This window comes from Falco cherrug, chromosome 8 (genome assembly GCF_023634085.1).
Source record: "Falco cherrug isolate bFalChe1 chromosome 8, bFalChe1.pri, whole genome shotgun sequence".
Lineage (NCBI taxonomy): Eukaryota > Metazoa > Chordata > Aves > Falconiformes > Falconidae > Falco > Falco cherrug.
In genome coordinates, this window is record NC_073704.1 from 49138956 (window position 1) to 49158205 (window position 19250).

At 39.7% G+C, this 19250-nt stretch overlaps 1 protein-coding gene across 5 annotated transcripts in view; it reads right to left on the bottom strand.

The window, feature by feature from the left end:
• The window catches only part of TENM2 (teneurin transmembrane protein 2), a 698234-nt gene that overhangs the window by 170157 nt on the left and 508827 nt on the right, over positions 1 to 19250 (bottom strand). For all 5 annotated transcript variants that reach the window (XM_055717811.1, XM_055717810.1, XM_055717809.1 and 2 more), the window contains exons 7-8: positions 15886 to 16120; positions 2873 to 3111 (exon numbers count right to left, since the gene is read on the bottom strand). In XM_055717811.1, coding sequence (XP_055573786.1) covers positions 2873 to 3111; positions 15886 to 16120 — 474 coding nt within the window. The remainder of the gene's footprint in view (positions 1 to 2872; positions 3112 to 15885; positions 16121 to 19250) is intronic.

Below are 19250 nucleotides of genomic sequence, written 5' to 3' on the forward strand. Positions count from 1 at the left end.
CATCTTCACACAGCCTAGATGTATTGACAGACCTAAGCAGAAGAATCATTTGCTGCAAATTTTGATGACTTTTTCTGTAACTATTACTTTTAACTAACGTATCCCCAGTGATAAAACCTCTGCTATGGTGGAGAGCAAGAAATACTCTCTGTGGATGGCAGAAAACCATCATCAGCACCTTTAAAGCCTCTCCTAAGCCTGAAGATCTGACAGCAAAATACATCAGGAGGAGTTACTGCAATATGGGGTATTGCCCTTCCTCCTGCATGTCTTGGGGGAACTTAACATCTTTCTTCGTCCCAAGACTGCCAGCTCTCCTGGTAGATTAACAGCTCTCACTTTCCCACTGTCTCAATGATTAGGACAGAACTGGGATTTTGGTCTGATCTGAACATTATTCTGGTCACCTGTGTTGAAAACAGAAAAACATTTTTCCTCCTGACAGAGCAAGACAGTTACTTTGTCTTCACAGCAGTTCAGGGAGTAGTAGGTCAGGAGCTCCAAAAGAGCTGCAGAAGAGCGGGACAGCCGCTATTTTGCATTGCTGCTCCTTCCCCATGAGAAAGGATATTTAGTTTTCCCAGGACTCAAGTTCTGCACATACCCAGAAGTTAATCCTCCAGAGAACTGCAGAACAAGGAAAGGTGCTTCAGGTTGTAGTTGTTTTGGGGGGTTTTGGCTAGGGTTTTTTTTGTGTGTGTGTCTGTGTTTTTTAGCACCTTAAGTTGTGCTTTCGGAAGACAGCAAGTCCCAGCACTTTGATGGGTGGATGAGCTTATAGCTGATGGCCTTATGCCTGCTCTTTGTCATGTGGAATGAATCATACGAGATTTCCTGAGAGTGAGGGAATTAAATTAACGAATGGCCTAACCAAAGCACATCCCTTTTATCTTTCTGTTGTTCTCATGCACCTAAGGCAATGCAACTACTTTTTAGTTTTCTTTTGTTTTCTCCTTTTTCCATTGCTTTAAATTATGATCACAGTGGATCCATCAAATTTATTCACAGGATTAATTGCACCTATTCTCTGGTTTTGACAGCTACTCTTCAATATACTTATTCTTTACTGTGTATGGCACGAAGCTTGTCAGGTAGCTTATTATTTAATCCTTGAACCAACACTCTCTTCCTAAAACCTGCTTTCCTGTGTTCCTAGCCAACTCTATTGTGCTCATCATTCTTTAGTCAGGAAAGAAGACATCAAAAAACTTCTGTCAAAATGTATCACGTCATTACTTGAGATGATAGATCATTCATCAATTATTAAGGGTCGATGCATTGGCTGACATTCACTCTTGTCTTAGTGTATGAAAGTGTATCAAGAAATAACCATGTTGCAAAGCTTTGCTTTAGATTACAGTAACCTAAATACCAAGGAAAAATACATTTCATAATCCATCACTTCAAAGTTATGTGCATGATTAAAATATTCAACTTGCAGTATATCATTTCCCGTGTGCATAATCACTCAAACAGAAAGCTGTTGTATGATAACTGTCAAGTTCAATAAATCATGTGCTTTCCAATATTTTTATTTATATATCAAACTAAGCCTGTTATTCTTCTGAGGTCTCCTGCAGGAGAAATACTGAAGGATAGTTAGCTCTGAGCACTGAGTATGCTGGGATGTAGGCCTGGCCTAAAGAGACAGCAGCATTAAAGTAGCCAGTCAGCTCTCTCTTACTACTGTATACATTAATTACATATGAAAGCTCATTAGTATGAAAAATGGGGTTTCCTTAGAAAACACTGCCTATCCTGTTAAATCAGATTATATGGGACACCCCCCCCCCCAAAAAAAAAAACCAAACAACCAAACAACCTAAAAAATTATTCTCTTCAGACGCAGAGAATAGGGAGAGAATTCAGTACATCATATATAGGTCTTTTGAGAACTATATATGAGAACAGTTTCAGAAACAAACTAAACACCACACAGAATAGGTCTGGAAAGTATTAACAGAAAATATCGACAAGCTACCATAATTTTGCCATTTACTCAGAGAAGACAGAGAGTTTGTGCAGCATGTCATTGCCACCAACTTATCGTTGAAGCCACTGTAAATGGTGCAAAATGCACAGCTAGCTGTGTAGGCACTTTGGAAAACCTCCAAAACAACAGACAAGGAGGGGGGAGGGGGGCATGTGGGAATCAGAAATTAACTAAAATTAAGAAAGACTAAATAACAGAAGCATGTTAAAAAAATATTGAAAAACCACAGAAAGAATTAGGACATGGTGTGGCCAGTACTAATATATTAATCACAGGAAATAAGTACAACATTTAGTTCCCATTCTAAATTTGTTCTTAGAAAATTCTGAGAACCTGTGGAATATGGAAAACAGCAGCCCACAAAATGGAATTACCTAACTATTTTGATCTAAAACCACCTGGAATTTAGGCAGACAGACAGATATAGACCGAGACTTATTAATCAAAATGCTTTTGTGGTTTTTATCCAAAGGCAGCATGTGATGGTAATATTTGAATTCAAATGTCAGTACCTTCTGTTACTTATATGGATGCACCACCTATCACAGGGTTTTTTCCAAATATTTTTTAAACATATGACAGTGCATCAAAAAATCATTATCACCTTCTGTTTGGACCATAAGAAATGCATATCTGACACCTAAAGTTAACAATGCACATTGAGAATCTTGAATTGATTTCTTGCTTCCACTGCTCTTATGACAGTGAACGGGACCTGAACATTTTATTTTTTCTCATTACTCAATACGAGGAATAATAATTTTCTTTGCTCATTAAGAGCATAAATCTGTGAAAGAGATTGACCATCCTTTTTTTTCTGCTGAATTTTTTTTTTTGCTGACATAGCCATGTGATTTGACAGAGAAAACACAGCCTTACCTATGAAATATGCTAGCAGGATGGCAAGCAGGACTGCAGCGGCAATTGCAGATAAAGCAGCACATTTCCAGCTACAATACTTGGAGGGTTTTTTCAGCTTGAACGCATTCCTGGAGAATGTATTTCTAGGTAACAGTCTGGGAGGTGGAGTATAAACTGTTCCTGAGGTCAACGGGTAACCAGGGGAAGAACTACTGAACAGTGGAGTAGTTCCAGAAGACGTCTTAAACAAGAAATGCCTGAAAAACACAAAATGGAACATAGTTGAAAATGGCAAGAACTGTAGTTAAGGAAGAATATATACTATTCCTATTCCATTCCAGCTGCCATAGCGTGTTAAATTCAACCAAAAGGAAAAAGGATTTTTTTTACCAAGAAACAGGGAGATGAAAATTCTCATAGTCTTTTTTCTACCAGAGCTTAACAACCATCACTAAAACACAGTGTCAGGACATCTGTTTCATCCTTTCTGTAATTAGATAGAACTTAACCAGATAGTAGCTAAAACACCAGTACAACTGATGGAGTGTCTTTGAGCACGTTGAGACTGCACCTGTGAGAAGTGCGAGCAGTGTAGTATCAGAGGTGACATTGCTATCACTTCCTTTTGGCCTGTGTTTGATGAGGACAAAGCAACTAATGCCACTACAAAATACCTGTAACATTTATTAGTATAACAAAACACTTAACTTTACAAGAAAATATCCTTTCTCAGTTCACAGGTTTACATGATTTCCCTGTGGGATTCACTACCCAACAAATATTCTAAGAAGAAAATAAAAATTATAAGTCTCATTATTGCTCTTGGAAAAAGCTGCCAGCAAAAAGCATTGAGAACATATAGAACAAAACCCATAGTCCTGTAAGAAAAGATCTTGCCAGTATTATAATTAATCATTATTCTTTTGATGGTACACAGGTTTGGTTTGAACAACTAAGACAAATGCCAAAAGGATACGACTCAGCGGGGAAAAAAAAAAAAAGGAAAAAAAAAATAATACTTCAACTGCCCAAACATTTGTTAAGAAGAAAATAAGGGACAAAGTATACACCTAACAAAATCTCACAAAATGCTGCCAACACTTTGCAGACAGAAGAACTGGAGAAAGCAAACGAGAACACCAGCTTCACTGGATTAACTCCTCACTGTCAGGAGGAACTGTCTACAAGCGTGTTCCCAGTAAATGATCCAAAGGGAAGCACAGCATAACAACCGTGGCCTTCAGGAAGGCCAATTTGGTTTTAGACAAACACGCTTTAGAGATCCGTTCCATATCCTGCCCCTTCACCATCTCTGAGAAACAGGTACTTCTCGAAATCAATGAGAATGAAAATACTCAGTGATCTCCAAACTCAAAGCAATATCCTAAAATAAGCCAAGTTGTACTTCAGATGTAAAAATGTTTTACATTTTGATTCAGATCAGAATCCAGTACGACACTCTAACCACCTGTTAGAACTTTAGAATCAATTTCAGTCACTGTTTATTACAACAATGATTTGGAAGTTTGAAACTGAAATGTGTTTCCTAAGTACATTTTCATCATGCATATGCATACTTCCAAGCACAGAGTTTACTGTATACTTATTATATGGCATAATTGAAGTGATTTTAAAGAGTATTAAAGCATTTGTTGTGGAGTAAAACCCAGAGCACAATAAATTGCTTACAATTTGCATAAAGGTAGAAGACAGCAAAAGGAAGGCTGGCTAGGTCCCCCAGTTCTATGATTAAACATTCACATTTGAATAGAGACTCTGAAATTATGTTTGTTTGGGTTTTTAATGCAGTCATTAATAAACTATGAATGAACATGAAAAAAAAGAATTTGTTTGACACTGCCTTTATTTTTCTTTTTTGGTTTTAAACCCCACATGACTTTGTACATCCCTTACAACAGGGATCAGGATGTAGTTTGTTTCAGAAAATATTTCAGTCTCCTAAGATAGTGGTAGTATTGCCTCTCACAACTTTTTCTTTGTGCTTTGGACACTGCAGAAAAAAACTTCAGACATACGTACACAGTCAGAAGAGACTTTCAAAGCCCAGCTATCTCATGCAGATTAATTATGTGGTTTTGTTTTGTTTTTATAATGCAGTATTTGTAAAGCAAAGAAAGAAGTAGAATAAAAAGGTAATATTTCAACCAGTGACTGAACAGAAACATTCTGCCCTTCTTTTTTCCTTATGAGTGAGGCTCGTTAAGACATTAGAATTGCTTGTTTTCTGCATGTTGTACATGATCTATGAGAAAACACAGCAAAGGCAAATGCGGAAAGGGTTTCCCCCTCCAAACTGCCCAGCCTAAAAAAACACACCTTCCAGTTACAAGAAAGCAAGAAATAATGAAAGTCTGATTTCACCAACACTTTACTTTAAATGTTTGTTTACTTTACAACAGTTTAGTTAAAGTAACTGTTGGGAAAATGATGTTACCAGGCTGGTTGTGTTAGGCTAGGTCTACTGGCACGTCTATTCCTTTTGACTGGGTAAAGCTTGATTAACACTCATTAGCAGAAGCAGAAACTTTCTGCTTGCTCTCTGGTGTTGGGAACGCAATACCACTTCCATGAGAGGAACTAGGGACTGAAGCGACACGGAGCATGTGGGAGGGAGGGAGATCTGGGGAGACCAAGGCAGTCGGAAGGCTCGGCTCTCCCGTTCAGGCTAACTCTGCGTCTGCCTCAGCCCAGCAGCCCCTTCTCCCAAATCCCTGTGGCGTGAGGAGCCCTTGCAGGTTCGGACCTAAGTCCACAACAAACAGTTCTTACAGTTCTTTCCTTTTTCCTGCTCAAAAGCAGATCTTACAGAATCAAACTGGAAATTGCGGTCCTTGGCACCATCTTTATCTGAAATGTCAAGGTTTTTAAACCCAGGAATTTGATGTCCTCTTTAGCTGAGAAGGCAGCTACAGTACCAACAGAAATTTTAATATAAAGCATTGTTAAAGTAAACTCCAATATATACTGAAACTCTGCTCCTGTTAAAATTGAATTAATGAATATCTAGATACGTTTTAATAGAACATGTCAATCATATGCTGCTTCATGTGAGAAGAAAAAAAAGTAGGAGAAAAGAAGTTTCACTGTGATCCACTTTGAGGTCCATACAGTATAGAAAGAAAACAAGATACTTATCCATGCAAACATCACCTCTGTTGCATTATTAAAACTGATCAGAACTTGATAGAACACAAAAAGGCTGATTGAAATGGATACATGGAATGGTGTCATTCCCAAAGCAAAAAAGAAGAAAATAACATATAAATAAACTGAATTTTGTCACACCTGCGAGTCCTGCCCATGTATTTTGAAAGCTGGAAATTTATTGTCTCCATATGAGCGTTTCTGACAAATTGCAACTATTGGAAGATAGCACAGTATCTTAAAGTACAGAAATCCTGCCTGCAAAAGTTTTAAAAATATATTTAACTAAAGATATGTTAAATATCCACCAAGCCATTTTGGAAAATTGCATTTGAAAGTTGGAGACTGGATTAGCAGAAATACCTTAAGTTATAGTAAAGCGCACCAGGAAGACTGAGGATGTAACAAAATACTTGGACCCCCAGAAATTTAAGTCTAGATTCAGCTCTAATGGAAATAAATTGACTTGTCTCAACTCTATTCCTAAACCCAATGATCTATAGCTATATTTTTACGTGGGATTTGACATGCTCTGTTACAACCAATTGTCTGTGGGCCCAACCTGCACAAAGAGAACATGATCATTTATCAACATTAATTACAGTCTCGCAGCAGTAAGACTGGGAGGTATTGTACAATGACTTCTTATGAAAAGAAATTATCTTATTTGTACCCATTCACTTAATTTCAAATGCATTCCATATTAGAATTAAAAACACCTGTATATTCTCGTGTCTTACCTGTTCACCTATAAAACACTATTAAGAAAAACATATTTTCTACCTCACAATTAGCATAATTTGACTTAGATCGGAACCCAATTTATATTTTGAAAACATGGGAGTAAATTTGCCAAGTCTCAGCCCAGTCTCCCTAATTTCTGTGCCTTATGAAGACATCTGTACGCTGGAAAATTACAAAAAATGATTGTCAGTATATGACGACTCAGTAATTTAAGTGTCCATGAAAGCTATGGAAGGAGCTTGCAAGCTGCTTACAGCAAATGAGTTAACCCTGTAGCTCGCTCAGTGCTCTCCTCCAGCACTCCGCAGCTTTCTGCAACGGGCTGTCAGACGTGTCCCCCTTTGTTTTAAGCAGCGTGTGCTGCTGATGTGCTGGGTCACAGACGGGGACCTCATCACTGATGCCAGAAGAAAGGTGACATCTGTGGAAGTTGAGCTTGTGAGAGGACATTTGTACACAGGTCTGTGGGCTAATGGTAAATGGAAAAAGCTGTATTTTGCTTTCCTCATTAATTCAGGGCTCTCTCTATAGCATTTATTTCCCCCCAGGTCAAAAGGACCTCTTGTGTTCAGGGAATAGTGGTCTGACAGAGACTGTATTAACTTCCATATTCTTTGAGAGAACAATCTTTTTTTCTGCTCCTCCTTTCTAGCCTGATTGTCATGGCAGCACACTGCAAGAATCGGTTGAGAAAAAATAATAATAACTGAGTTTTGCAATGAAAACCTGTAATAGAAAAGAAGAATGAGATGCTTTCTAACATGAATTTCTTCTTTCTCTCATATTATCTTGTTCATTCTGTATGAAGAAAAGAAATACAGAGAGCTGTAATGCTTAAATTGTCTTTCCTCAGTTTTTTTCATAGGTTTTTATTAGTAATTATTAAATAGAAAAGATACATACTAAAAGACTAGTAACAGCTCAGTGTAGTGGTTCTAGGACATAAAAAAATACCTTCAAGTTGTGGTAAAATCACATCAGTGTATAATTTCATTGGATACTTATTCTTATCAGAAAAACCCCAATAAAATAAGAATGTAACATGCTGGCTTGCACTGGGCAAAGAAAAATAATCTGTAGTCTTTTAAGTCCTCCAAAAAAATAGGCATGAGTCATTTTATGACAGCAGAAGCCTCGAAGTGGCTTCTAAATTCAGAGAGTGAAGTTTTATGGCAGTTTTTCAACTTTTATACACCACCCCACCTGCCCCCCTCCAAGAATGAAGAAAACTTCACGCTGTTCTCATGCCTTTTATGCTAAATTGAGTGTTAGACTGGTGCAAGCTTTGGTTACCTGTCTAAGGGCGCCTCAGCCTTTTCCCTAAATTAGATTTAATTGCATGCCCTTGCTCTCAGGTTCTTGCAGAGAAACACAGGATTTCAGCCAGGTTTACACAGCTGAAAGCTCTCTGAGCTGGTAAAACTGCGCAAAAGTTTCTACCCTTTTTAGTGTCTAGAACAAAGGGACTTTCCCAAATGTACTAAAGTCAGCGACAAAGGTTTGAAATGTTATCTGTATGTGTTTAAATTTTATAGTTACAAGAAATGGTCTCGATCATGTCAAGTCTACAGACTAAACTCAGTAAGATAGATTTTTCAGTGGAAGGCTATTTAAAAGCACACTTCCATAACTGAACTGGCCATTCCACACAAGTGTGCCCATGCGCACCCTGCCACCCAAATGCCCATGGCAAGCAGAGGACAGCTGTCACGACAGCACACTATCGCAGTGGATTTCAGCCTGCTGCAGATAATCCATTTGTGCATATCACCATGCATGGGGCAGGAACCCAGGACACTATTAGGCATGGAAACAATAATTCAGAATAAACACATCAATAGCAGTGGGACACTTCTATCCACTGTGCTGTGACTTCGAACCTTGTGGCAGTCACCAGTTTCCAGCGCAGCACTAATACCAGCTGCCCAGCTCTTGAAAGGGTCACTGTTCCTTAAAAGCTGCATTCTTCACCTACCCAGGCAAAGTCTTCTAAAAAATGCAGAGTGTAAAGCACAGTGTCACGGATGTTGCCTTAAGTACCAGACTAGCTTGTCACTGCCATCGCCACGCTCTCCACAAAGACACGGTCGAATGCACAAAAGCACGGTAATTGAAAGCTGCCTGACAGGAAGGTAGGATGTTGTACAAAAAGGCAGGTGCCAGCCTTTGGGCACCCTGATCTGTCATATTATTAAACAAAACCAAATAGGCAATGTTCACAAAGCTGCAATTGAAAATAGAGTGGGTGAAAAAAGGCAAACCAGCCGTATTGTACCACACCAACGTTGTAGAAAGGTACTGGATACCTTTATGCAGGCCAACCCGCTTTTCACCTGGAAGATGTTGATAGAGATATTACTGGATAAACTTTTATAACCTTCTCTGTTCTCCATCCCCATGGTGAGCCCAGTCGCACGCTCCCCCGGGGTCTTGTTGCTGCACTCCTGGCTGGGCTCTGGCACGTCCCAGTCCCAACAGCTGTCAGACAGTCTGTGGGAAGCTGAGGTGTAAAATAGGGAGAGCGAAAGGATTGCTGCGGTGGGGATTGGATTTGAGAGGGAAACACAACACGGAAAGGCATAGAATCTGAGCGGGGAAAACCTGGGAGGACCAGCAAGGATGTAGTGGGTCAGATGGCTGGTGCTGATGGAGCTGGTGAGACACGGCAGCTCAGTGACCCCAGGGAGCTCCAGGGGCCACCCCTTACCTTCCTGACAGGGAAAAAGATTCTGAGTGCCCTGGAGCAGGTGGTGAGCACACTCACTCAGCCTGTCAGCTTAAATCCTAGCTAGTTTTTGAGCGAGTTACCTGGCAAATAATCACTTTGCCCTTTAAATTCATGCATTTCTTTCCTGCACTACTGTATATGCTCCAGGAATGCAGCAACGAAAATGCTAGTTAATGCCTGGTGAAGAGTAACAGGAATAGGTACAGACACAAACACAAAAAATCCGTTACTTAGCGTATGTATGTACATTAAATAGGAGCAGGATCAATAATGCAGCTATAGGAATATTTAGACAGCTCTGAATCAGCTCAAACTCTAGATTTCCCTTCTTAGGTGGGAAAACTTGTGTCTTTTCTGCTGTAAAGTTTTGAGTAGTACGTTGCATAACGTAGTCGAAGTAATGAAATCCAATAATGACTACATTTGTTATTCCGGTAGTGGTGATGATGACAACAGTATTTTGCATTTCAATAGGTTCGTTCATTTTTAGCTTTCTACATCAACTAATGACCATAATTTCAAAACACTTCTATTTTAAAGGGCATACATGTAAGCTCTTCACTATCTCTTGATTCAACTACTCACTGAACAACCAAAAAACAGTGCTATTGCAAGTCTATAGATAATAGACAATGAATAATTGAATAGAATAATAGAATACTGAACTCAAATCTCTAAATTACTTTTGTTATCAGTCTACCTGTAAATTTAAAACATTGAAAACTAAATCACATCATTTGAGATTAATTTTTAAAAAAAACTAAAAAGTAATGCCCTAAACATACCTGCCTCTTCCTGTACAGTCACTGACGCTGCCTGTTCACTCTGCAGAACCCAAAACTTAAAAATGCAAACCAACAAGATCATGAAAACACAGTTATCTGCAATCTGTGAAAACTTGCTTATGTGTATGTGAGTGGGAGTATATCTAGACTGATTTTCTGAACCATCATTATCTATCCTGCTTTTATAGCGTTTTCCTTCACCCTTTTTTTTCTGCTATCAAGAGTCTACATTTGTTATGAAAACAATACCATAGAAGCCTGCTAAAAATGACCTTTCTACGTTTTTGGAATTCCTCCAAGCACACAGTCCTTGGGGATGCTTTTGACTGTGCTCTACTTGACTCTTTAAAATGGTTTTGATTTTCAGATAGCTCCAGAATCTATCTATGCAGATGCCATTTTTTTTGAAAGTCCACACAACCTTCCTGCAACCTTCACATGCACGAACAAGAGAAAGGAGGGGTAGGTTCTTGCTCCAGCCCTCAAACTCAGATGGCTAAACTGCTGTAGCACATGTGACTGTGGCCATATAGTTTAAGCGGTAAGACAAAACAAAATTAGAGTAAGGAGTTATTTCATTATTGCAATTAGTTGGTTGTTATATGCCAAATTCATCCTAGAAATTTGCATTAACAATAAATAAATAAATTTCGTTTCACTCCTCTGTTCCAGAACATTTTGCATCGTGTATCAAGATACCAAAGTATTGAGATATCATTGAAAACAGACAGACAATTGTGGCTGTAACTTGGAACTTCTACACATTCAGAAACTTCAAGTTTACATATTCAGTTCAGAAGTTCTGCAGCTAAGCTTGACACCCTAACACGGCACACCAGCTGAATGCAGTATTAACAGAATTTCAGATATTGAATTTCTTTCTAAAAAAACCCCAAACAAACCAACCCACAAAACCCCTCAGCACTAAATCCCGCTCTTCATGTACGCTATTCTTGGCTTTTTTGCCACAAGGCCGTAGCTGTGCATAGTGGCTGTGTACTGCATTCATTCCTTCACTGCCTGAAAGGCTGCAGCTACAAAAATGCTGAGCACAGATGTTTCCCTGCTATGATGCCCCATGACTTTGAGTTTATGCACTGCTGGAATTGGACTGGGAAGTAAGAAATATAGCTGGAACCCCAGGAGCAGGCAAATATGTTGAAGAGCATCCTGGGGGTTCCTATAAGGCTAATTTTCTGACTGCTCAATCATTAAACTGAACTTTGCTTAAATGACCCCAGACTTGGACCACTGCTCTTCTAATACAGTCCACAAAATCTGAAGAAACCCATCCTGTAATCCCCAGAAGAACAGGAGAAGCATTAGTATGTCACAGTCTTCCTTGAAGCCTTGCAATGGATCTTTGTGAGCAAGCTCAAAGTAAGTATAGACAAACATACAAATTACCTTTGCAACTAAAAGATTTGGACTGAAAATATTTCAAAGTATGAGATTAATTATGAGACTAAAGAATAAGACTCATTTCTATTTAATTTTGTCTTTTTTTTTCCTCCTGGATTAAGTATTATTCATTAGAATGGTACCAACTAAATTACTATCAATATGAAGTACCAGAACAGGTGTTGGTGCATTAGGCAACCTCAGTCTAACATCCATCCATGAAAGCTCTTCTGTTATCCTCACTTATGAGTCATTCCGTCTCTGATGGGCGCCTGCAGATGGCCCCATGTGAGGTTCCCCTACCAGAGAGGACTCTTTCTTGCAGCGCAGAGCGATGCAAACCTTCTTGGCACAGCCATACTTTTCTCCCTGTGCCCTCAAAGCATTTCAAGCTTTAAAGCAGAGCGCTGCCTCTCTAGCTGTCTGGAAGTAATGAGACCCACACTGGGATGTTCAAAGGTAGTATTTTCATCGTTCATCTTCTTCGAAAGCAATGATTAAAGAAGCAATAAAGGAACACCTCTTAACTGGGAAACACAGAAACCAGTGCTTTGGAAAGGAGGAGGAGGAGATGGTTTGAAACAGACTGCAAGAGGACAATAAAAGTTAAAGAGCATTAAACAGCAGCTCCGAGCCTAAAGGTAAAGCAGCTAAGTACAGCAGAAATGAACCATAAAAATAGCACCATAAAAATGCTACAGCAATGTGTTACTGCATCCTTAGTTAAAGATATTTCAACCCTTCCATTATGGACCCTTATTTCATAGAAAACAGAACAATTACGTACCCAGCCTGGAGGCCTGTTGCAGCCATAAAGAAGCAGCAGACTAGGGCAGATAAAGTCCATATTTGTTTGCCTTGAGCCAGAAACAAGCACACTAAAATCAAGCACACAGCATTGGAAACGTTCATGGCCAGGTTGGATGGGGCTTGGAGCAATCTGGTCTAGCGAAAGGTGTCCCTGCCCATGGCAGGGGTTTGGAACTAGATGATGATCTTTAAAGTTCCCTTCCAATCCAAACCATTCTATGCTTCTAGGTTTCTAAAGAAGCATAATTAACAACTCTGTATAAGCATTTTGCAATCTTGTAACTCCGCTAAAAGCAACAAGCTACTGCAATAGAGCTAAGCACAACTATGTTAAAAGCACAGAACCACAAAGGGTACATGGAGGCTTGGGGTACAGTTGCCTGAAGAGGGTACATAAAAAACATGTGTAAGAAGTAAAAGCTTACTTCATATCAGAAAGAACATAAAACACATGTGAATCACCCTCCTCATCAAAGTTGAAAGAAGAGGTGGAGAAAGAATGTATGTGGAAAACAGGCTGTCTCTGAACAGTCTGAATTTAACCCAAACTGCCTGAGACAGCAAAAGAAAGAAGGGATGGGAATAACATTCCCACCAGATAAAACATAACAACACGCAGACACACGTTGTATTATTCAATGATTTCAGTGCTCGGTACTGTTAGACAAAGAGGCACCTGGAATCTAAATTGTGATCTGCGTTCCATAGTGCTGACAGAACGCATTCCCTTCAGAAAGCTCAGGTACCCTTTTTTGTTTCATAATCAGTAATGTGACCACTTGCACATTATTTCCACTTGAGAGCAGAATCTACTGAAGGCAACTGAAAAGGGAAAAGTTGTGATACTTTCCTGATAAAGCAGGTGCTGTTATTGTCTCCTGAGCACTCTGCTTCCGAGATTAATATACTGACAAGAAAAAACATTAGAGTGTGAAAGAGGCACTGTGAATAGGCAGTATAAGAGGGAACAGTGTTTTACAACAAGCTAAAGCTATGAGGTAAAGGCCGAACCAGAGAGTTACCAAAAACTTGTTGTGGTTTTGGGGGGGTTTTAGTTGTGGGTTTGGTTTGGTTTGGGTTGGTTGGTTTTTTTTGGTTGGGTTTGTTTTTTTCCTACCGGTATCCACGTAGATGAAATACCATTTTAAAAGTGAAAGAATTACAGACTAATTCTGAAAGTCTCTAATGATTCTGCAGGCATCAATCTCAGCAAAACTCACTGCAAACCAGAAAGAAAAAATCATCTTCTCAGTTAATATTCTTGTGATGAAACCTGTCATCAAGTCCTGTCAGGTGTGTAATTTCAGAAAAGAAGAAAAATCGATCCTGAAGCAACTCTGGAATAGTCTCAGAACACAGCAATCCTGTCAGGATGTTTTCTAATATCTTAATGCTTGCCTATGACAAACCTATTTATGGAAAAGCTCCAATTAACTGCCAGGTGCCTCGCAACCCCCAAGAATAACAGTATTCATAAAGTAACCTTTTGTCATCAACACGAATACATATATATCTTCCCAGAGGTTTTATGATAAAAAAAATAAAAGAACCAAAGTTAGTAATGGTATGGATCATCTCCACTGACAGGGAATAGGCACAAAAATCAGACAGTAAAAGAAAAACAGGCAGGCAAATGCCCATGTCTGGTTTTCAGGGATGCCAGTATTACAATTCTTTTGTGAATATCCCAGGGAATTCCCTCCATATAAAGTGTTTAGTAGATTGGGACGATCTTAACCCATCCGAAATAACACATTTCAGGTACTGCTGTACCCAAGAACAAACTGATATGAAACCAGACAGACAAGGAACAGTAGGAGGTCACTCTACACTAGAATGAAAACTATGTTATAATCCTGGGCAGTAAATCACACAGCAACGACTGGCCCAGGCTGAATAAGGCCAACATTTTTTATCTTGCAGTTCTTAGCAATAAATACCAAATTCAGAATACCAAAATGGAGGTAAAATAGTAGCACATGCTCTCACATAAGCAGCAGTTAAAGAGCTGAGCTTCACTCTTGGATATTTTGTTTTGGCCAAAGTTAGCTCCAAACCTTCACTAAGCGAGAATCCCTTTCCTTTTTTTTTTTTTTTTTTTTTTTTTTTTACATCTCAGGTTTTGGACAACTTGCATTTGTTTTTCAGCCCCACCCCCCTTCTTCACGGCACCCATGTCACCCACCATTTCAGCAAAGCAGGGCAGTGCAGCTGAGGTCCCTCGTGAGCGCTGCCGGATGGCACAGCAGCACACACGGCACACACACAGAGCTCCCTGCTCTGTCTGGTCTCCTTTGCTCTCCATAGTGCTACAGCCAGCGAGTACCCACTGAGTAACAGTCCCCCTAGCTGTTGTAAACTCCAGTCCAGCCATGCCAACTCCTTGCAGAGCTCCAAACCAGAAGGCAATCTTTAACCAGATTCTGGGGAGGGGCTGGGCTGAGACTGAACGGTGGTATGACTACAACACACCTAGCTACTCTAGGTGTAATCCAGCAGAGAGGCATGATATTTCCAGAAGGTTGCAAACCGAAGGCAACACCTCAGAAGCTGGGACAACCGAGCAGCCAAAAGCACGGCACGAGCCAGCATTACAATCAACCCAGCTCCTCTGCCTGTGCACCATGTTTACAGCTCTCCGGGCAGGCGAGAGCACCCTACTTTCCAAGAACTTTTTTCAGCAGCACAATGGCTAATTTTAAATGCTGGGAGATAAGCTCTGCCAGCTCTGCTATTTAAAGCGCAAGTTAAATATGTTTGACATTCCATACCCCAAATGACAACAAACTAGAATATTTAGAAAGGCAGCATGTCAGGCATTTTTTTATTTATTTATCTGGCAGGCCTAAGTGTTGCACCTTTTCATTTATATGCAACTGTTTGCCCCCCGGGCATCGAGCTGTTAACACGTACAGAAAAGATTAAAATGAGCTTGCATGCTGGATGAAATATAAATTAAAATTCGAGTACTATCAGCCTTGAATCTGGGATTGTTTCTCAGGGTCTCACAAAAAGCAGAATTTCAAATGAGCCTCTATTTGTGACTTCAGGAAAGGCAAAATATATAATTTTTCAGCAACACAGTCAATATGAATTATAAGTAAGCTGTCCCTGACTCTGGCCATAAAATACGCTGTACTAATACCACGAGTTGTGTACGCAAGGATGGTTCAAATGAATAAAAGGCTTTAAAATAGGACATGTGAAAAGAGTGATGCTCACCTGCCTACCTCCCGAAGTAAAGCGAATCCAGGCCTAGTGGGTATTCAATTGTCACTAACCCCCAGCGCTGCATCATAGACACAAAGTGAAAGAAACCCCATCCCCTAACCAGCCAAATGGTTTTCTCTGCCACGGTGCAGTGGCAACGCTGGGGGGGTTTGGTCCACGTGACCCACCTGGTCTCGAGTGGGACGTTGCTGTTGAGCACCCAGCTGTCCTGGAGCTGCACGGACTCAGGGGTGGTGGCCAGGTCATTGGGCGCCGGGGCGGGCGCGTGGATCTGGTTCCGGCGATTTGTGAGCGAGTTCCTGTTGAGGGAGTTGGCAGAGGAATGATGATGGGACAGTGAATGGTTGTGAGGAGGAGGGAGAGGTGGCCTCAGCGTTGACTGGCTGTGATGATTTGAAGGGCCTAAAAGCAGAAAAGAAAAATAAATCACAAATGTGTGCTGGTGATACTGTTCTTGTTGGCATTTTCAAGGGACAACTGCCTGGAAAAAAACCCTGTCCCTGCAAGCGGGAGACTGAACCTGCACGCCTTTAGCACCTGTGGGCATTAAACCATGGTTAAATCGCATCAGTGATTATTAGAGATCAGAGATATAAAACAGCATTTAAGGTCTCACAGTTGGGATGTTCATGAAGACTATATTTAGATTTAACAATATTTATTTATAAAGTAGATTCTTCCTGGATAAAGGCTCATTTGTGGGAGAGCTAGGACAGCAGTCCAGCTTGACCGTTCCGTACATCCCCCCAGAGGAACATGCTCATCCCTGCTTCCATCAGGGACTTTAAAGAGATGAACCTTAATGGATTAAAACCAGCTTTTAAGAATACAGTCTTTAAGGGTTCTATAAAACTTAATCAGAGCTCTCAGTGTGCTTTCACTCACTGTGTTTCACCAATCAGGCTTTAACGAACAGTATTTGTGAAAGAAGATTAAACTCCAAATATGAAAAAGCAGCAACAATGAAATGATATCTTTCATGTTCTTCCATGTGATCAGGATTTTACTTGTAATTTTCTATTTAGCAATGCCACAAACTCACACCAAGATCTGAAAATTATGCTACTCTTTCAGCCTCTTTCATTGAAAAATGATTATGTCTTTTAGAGATAAAGGATATAAACTTTTCTCATTCTTTGAGTACTGACATGTTTGCATTGATAATGAAAATATTTTTTTTCTAATCAATAAGGCAAGTGGATTAAAAAAAAAACCACATGAGGAAAAAACCAGAATAAGCAGATGTCATTCTAGCATAGTCACTTTTCTAAACATAAATGCAGAATGGTAAATAATTTTGACTGCAACTCCACATGTTGCAATAATTTACTTCTAACAAAAATAGCTAAAGAGATTAAAGAAAACAAATACTGTGTGTTATGAACGGCATACTTTAGTCATTATATTGAACAGTAGTTTTCTAGTGAACAATAATCAGAAAAAGTAATATTAGCAAAATTATAATTATAATGATGTATGTTTGTTTTTAGAAACTGAAGCACATTCTGTAGTTAATGAATCAAATAAAAGAAAACATCATGGGGAAAACCATTTGCAGCTAGACTGATCTATTTTCATATGAAACAAAGTAGTATAGAAAACCTGCTGAACCAATTAATTAACGATAGGTTAATTAAGGACAAAATAATAATAAAAAAACCCCCACCAAAAATCAACAACCTCTGCTGACCTGCACACACGTGGGGCGTAGGGACAGGCTCCAATGGGGGCTGGGCAGTGCTGTGCTTATGGTTGAACTTGATGATCTTAAAGGTCTTTCCCAACCTAAATGATTCCATGATTCTATGCAACATCCCTGGGACTGGCTCCTCTCCCGGCACTCTACCCCAGGGAGAAGTACTGGAAACACGTGCCCCTCACACCACTACAGCCCAGGAACAGGAGGGGGACGGGCTTTTGTGCAGAGAATTTTCATTATGTTATTTTTCTTATCAATGTTCATTAATTTTCTTACGTGTTTCTGTGGGCCTGGGGAAGCACAGGCCAATGAAGATGAGACAGCCAGGTTTCCTGGGCCTTGTGCAAGGGAAGTAGAAGTTGTCCTATGACAAGAAACTTTAAGAAATGAATTATAATAAATTCTGCATCCTTCATGTGTGGCTTTAAATCTGCACAGAAGTTTCTTTTATCTTTTTAGAATGTCTGTTGCCTGAAGGCTCACCCTGTGATAGTGTCAACTGTTTCAAACACAAAGCCACCTTTCATGAACACATCTAAATTTCTGGGCCGTACGTGCTGCTCTCCTCGCTATCCTTGCCTCGGCCATGTCCCACCTAAGCCTGAAAGAGACTTTAGTGCAGAAAATTTTACATCTAACAGCCCCTCTCGGACTTCCTAGGACATCAGATGCCCGTTCCACGCTAGGTCCTGTGCCATTCCCCAACAGCATGTGCAGTAAGACACAGCGGGAAGAAAATGTGTTTGGACAATATCCACACGTGTAGAAGCTTAAGTGGAATTACTCTCCTGTCTGTGTACTGGCTTTAAACAAAGCGTGTTTGGATTTCAATAAGTGGATATTTATGAGTTATCAAGTACAAATGTGTGCCCTTGTGTTAAAAATTACTTCAAAAGATTCACATGGTTCATATTTTCTCAAATGACTTTGGATGTAGCTTTTCCTTTTGCAGGAAAAATAAGGAAAAGTCATACCCACATAAACAAAAAGGTTTTGCATCAAGAGACACGGTAGGGCCAGCTAAATAAAGACTCCGAATCTTGCAGCCACAAAACCACAGAGGCTGTTCGTAGAAGGGAGCCAACTGCACATCAATAAGAATGAACAGAATTTCTGTAAGGTTAAGGAAGCAAGAACTGAATTCAAGTTCCCACAAATTAATTTAATCTGCCTCGAGACTCGGCTCCCACACAGCAAATAAAATGTACTGCACAAAATAAGCTGTGCAGAAGTAACTGAACATATACTTCAGCTGCAAAACCTCAGAAATCTGGCATAAGATGAATGTAGCATTTAATAAAGAATGATAAAACAAATACCAATATCAACATTATATAGATATTATACAGTTTATATTAAAACATATAAAAGCTTATATATATAAAAAGTACTAACAAGGGAGCATGCACACACACTCGTGTGTATATATGAGAGACATAAAAAAAGCTTAATATGCTGCTTCTTCATAAATCTGTTTAAATGAATCAAAAGCAGAAGCTGAACACTATTGAACTTGCCAGGGATATAAAATTGGATTCACATCTGAACATCTGAGTGCCTCTTTGTGAGCATCTTTGCCTAAATTAAAACTTCAACAGCAGTACCTGCAAATCTGCTGAGCTCTGAAGTTCAGAAAAGTAAATCACTTGTCCCGTAATGAAGGATCAGCAGCCTGCAGGACTGGCACGACGTCTCTTACGACATGACATGCTCTGCAGCCTCTGGCAAATTGCTTCACTGTTTAGAAGCTTAAATACAGTAAGTGTTTTGATGGAGTACATCTGGCTTTTTGAATCAGGAAAGAGATTTGATTTTTGACACAGCGGTTGCCAC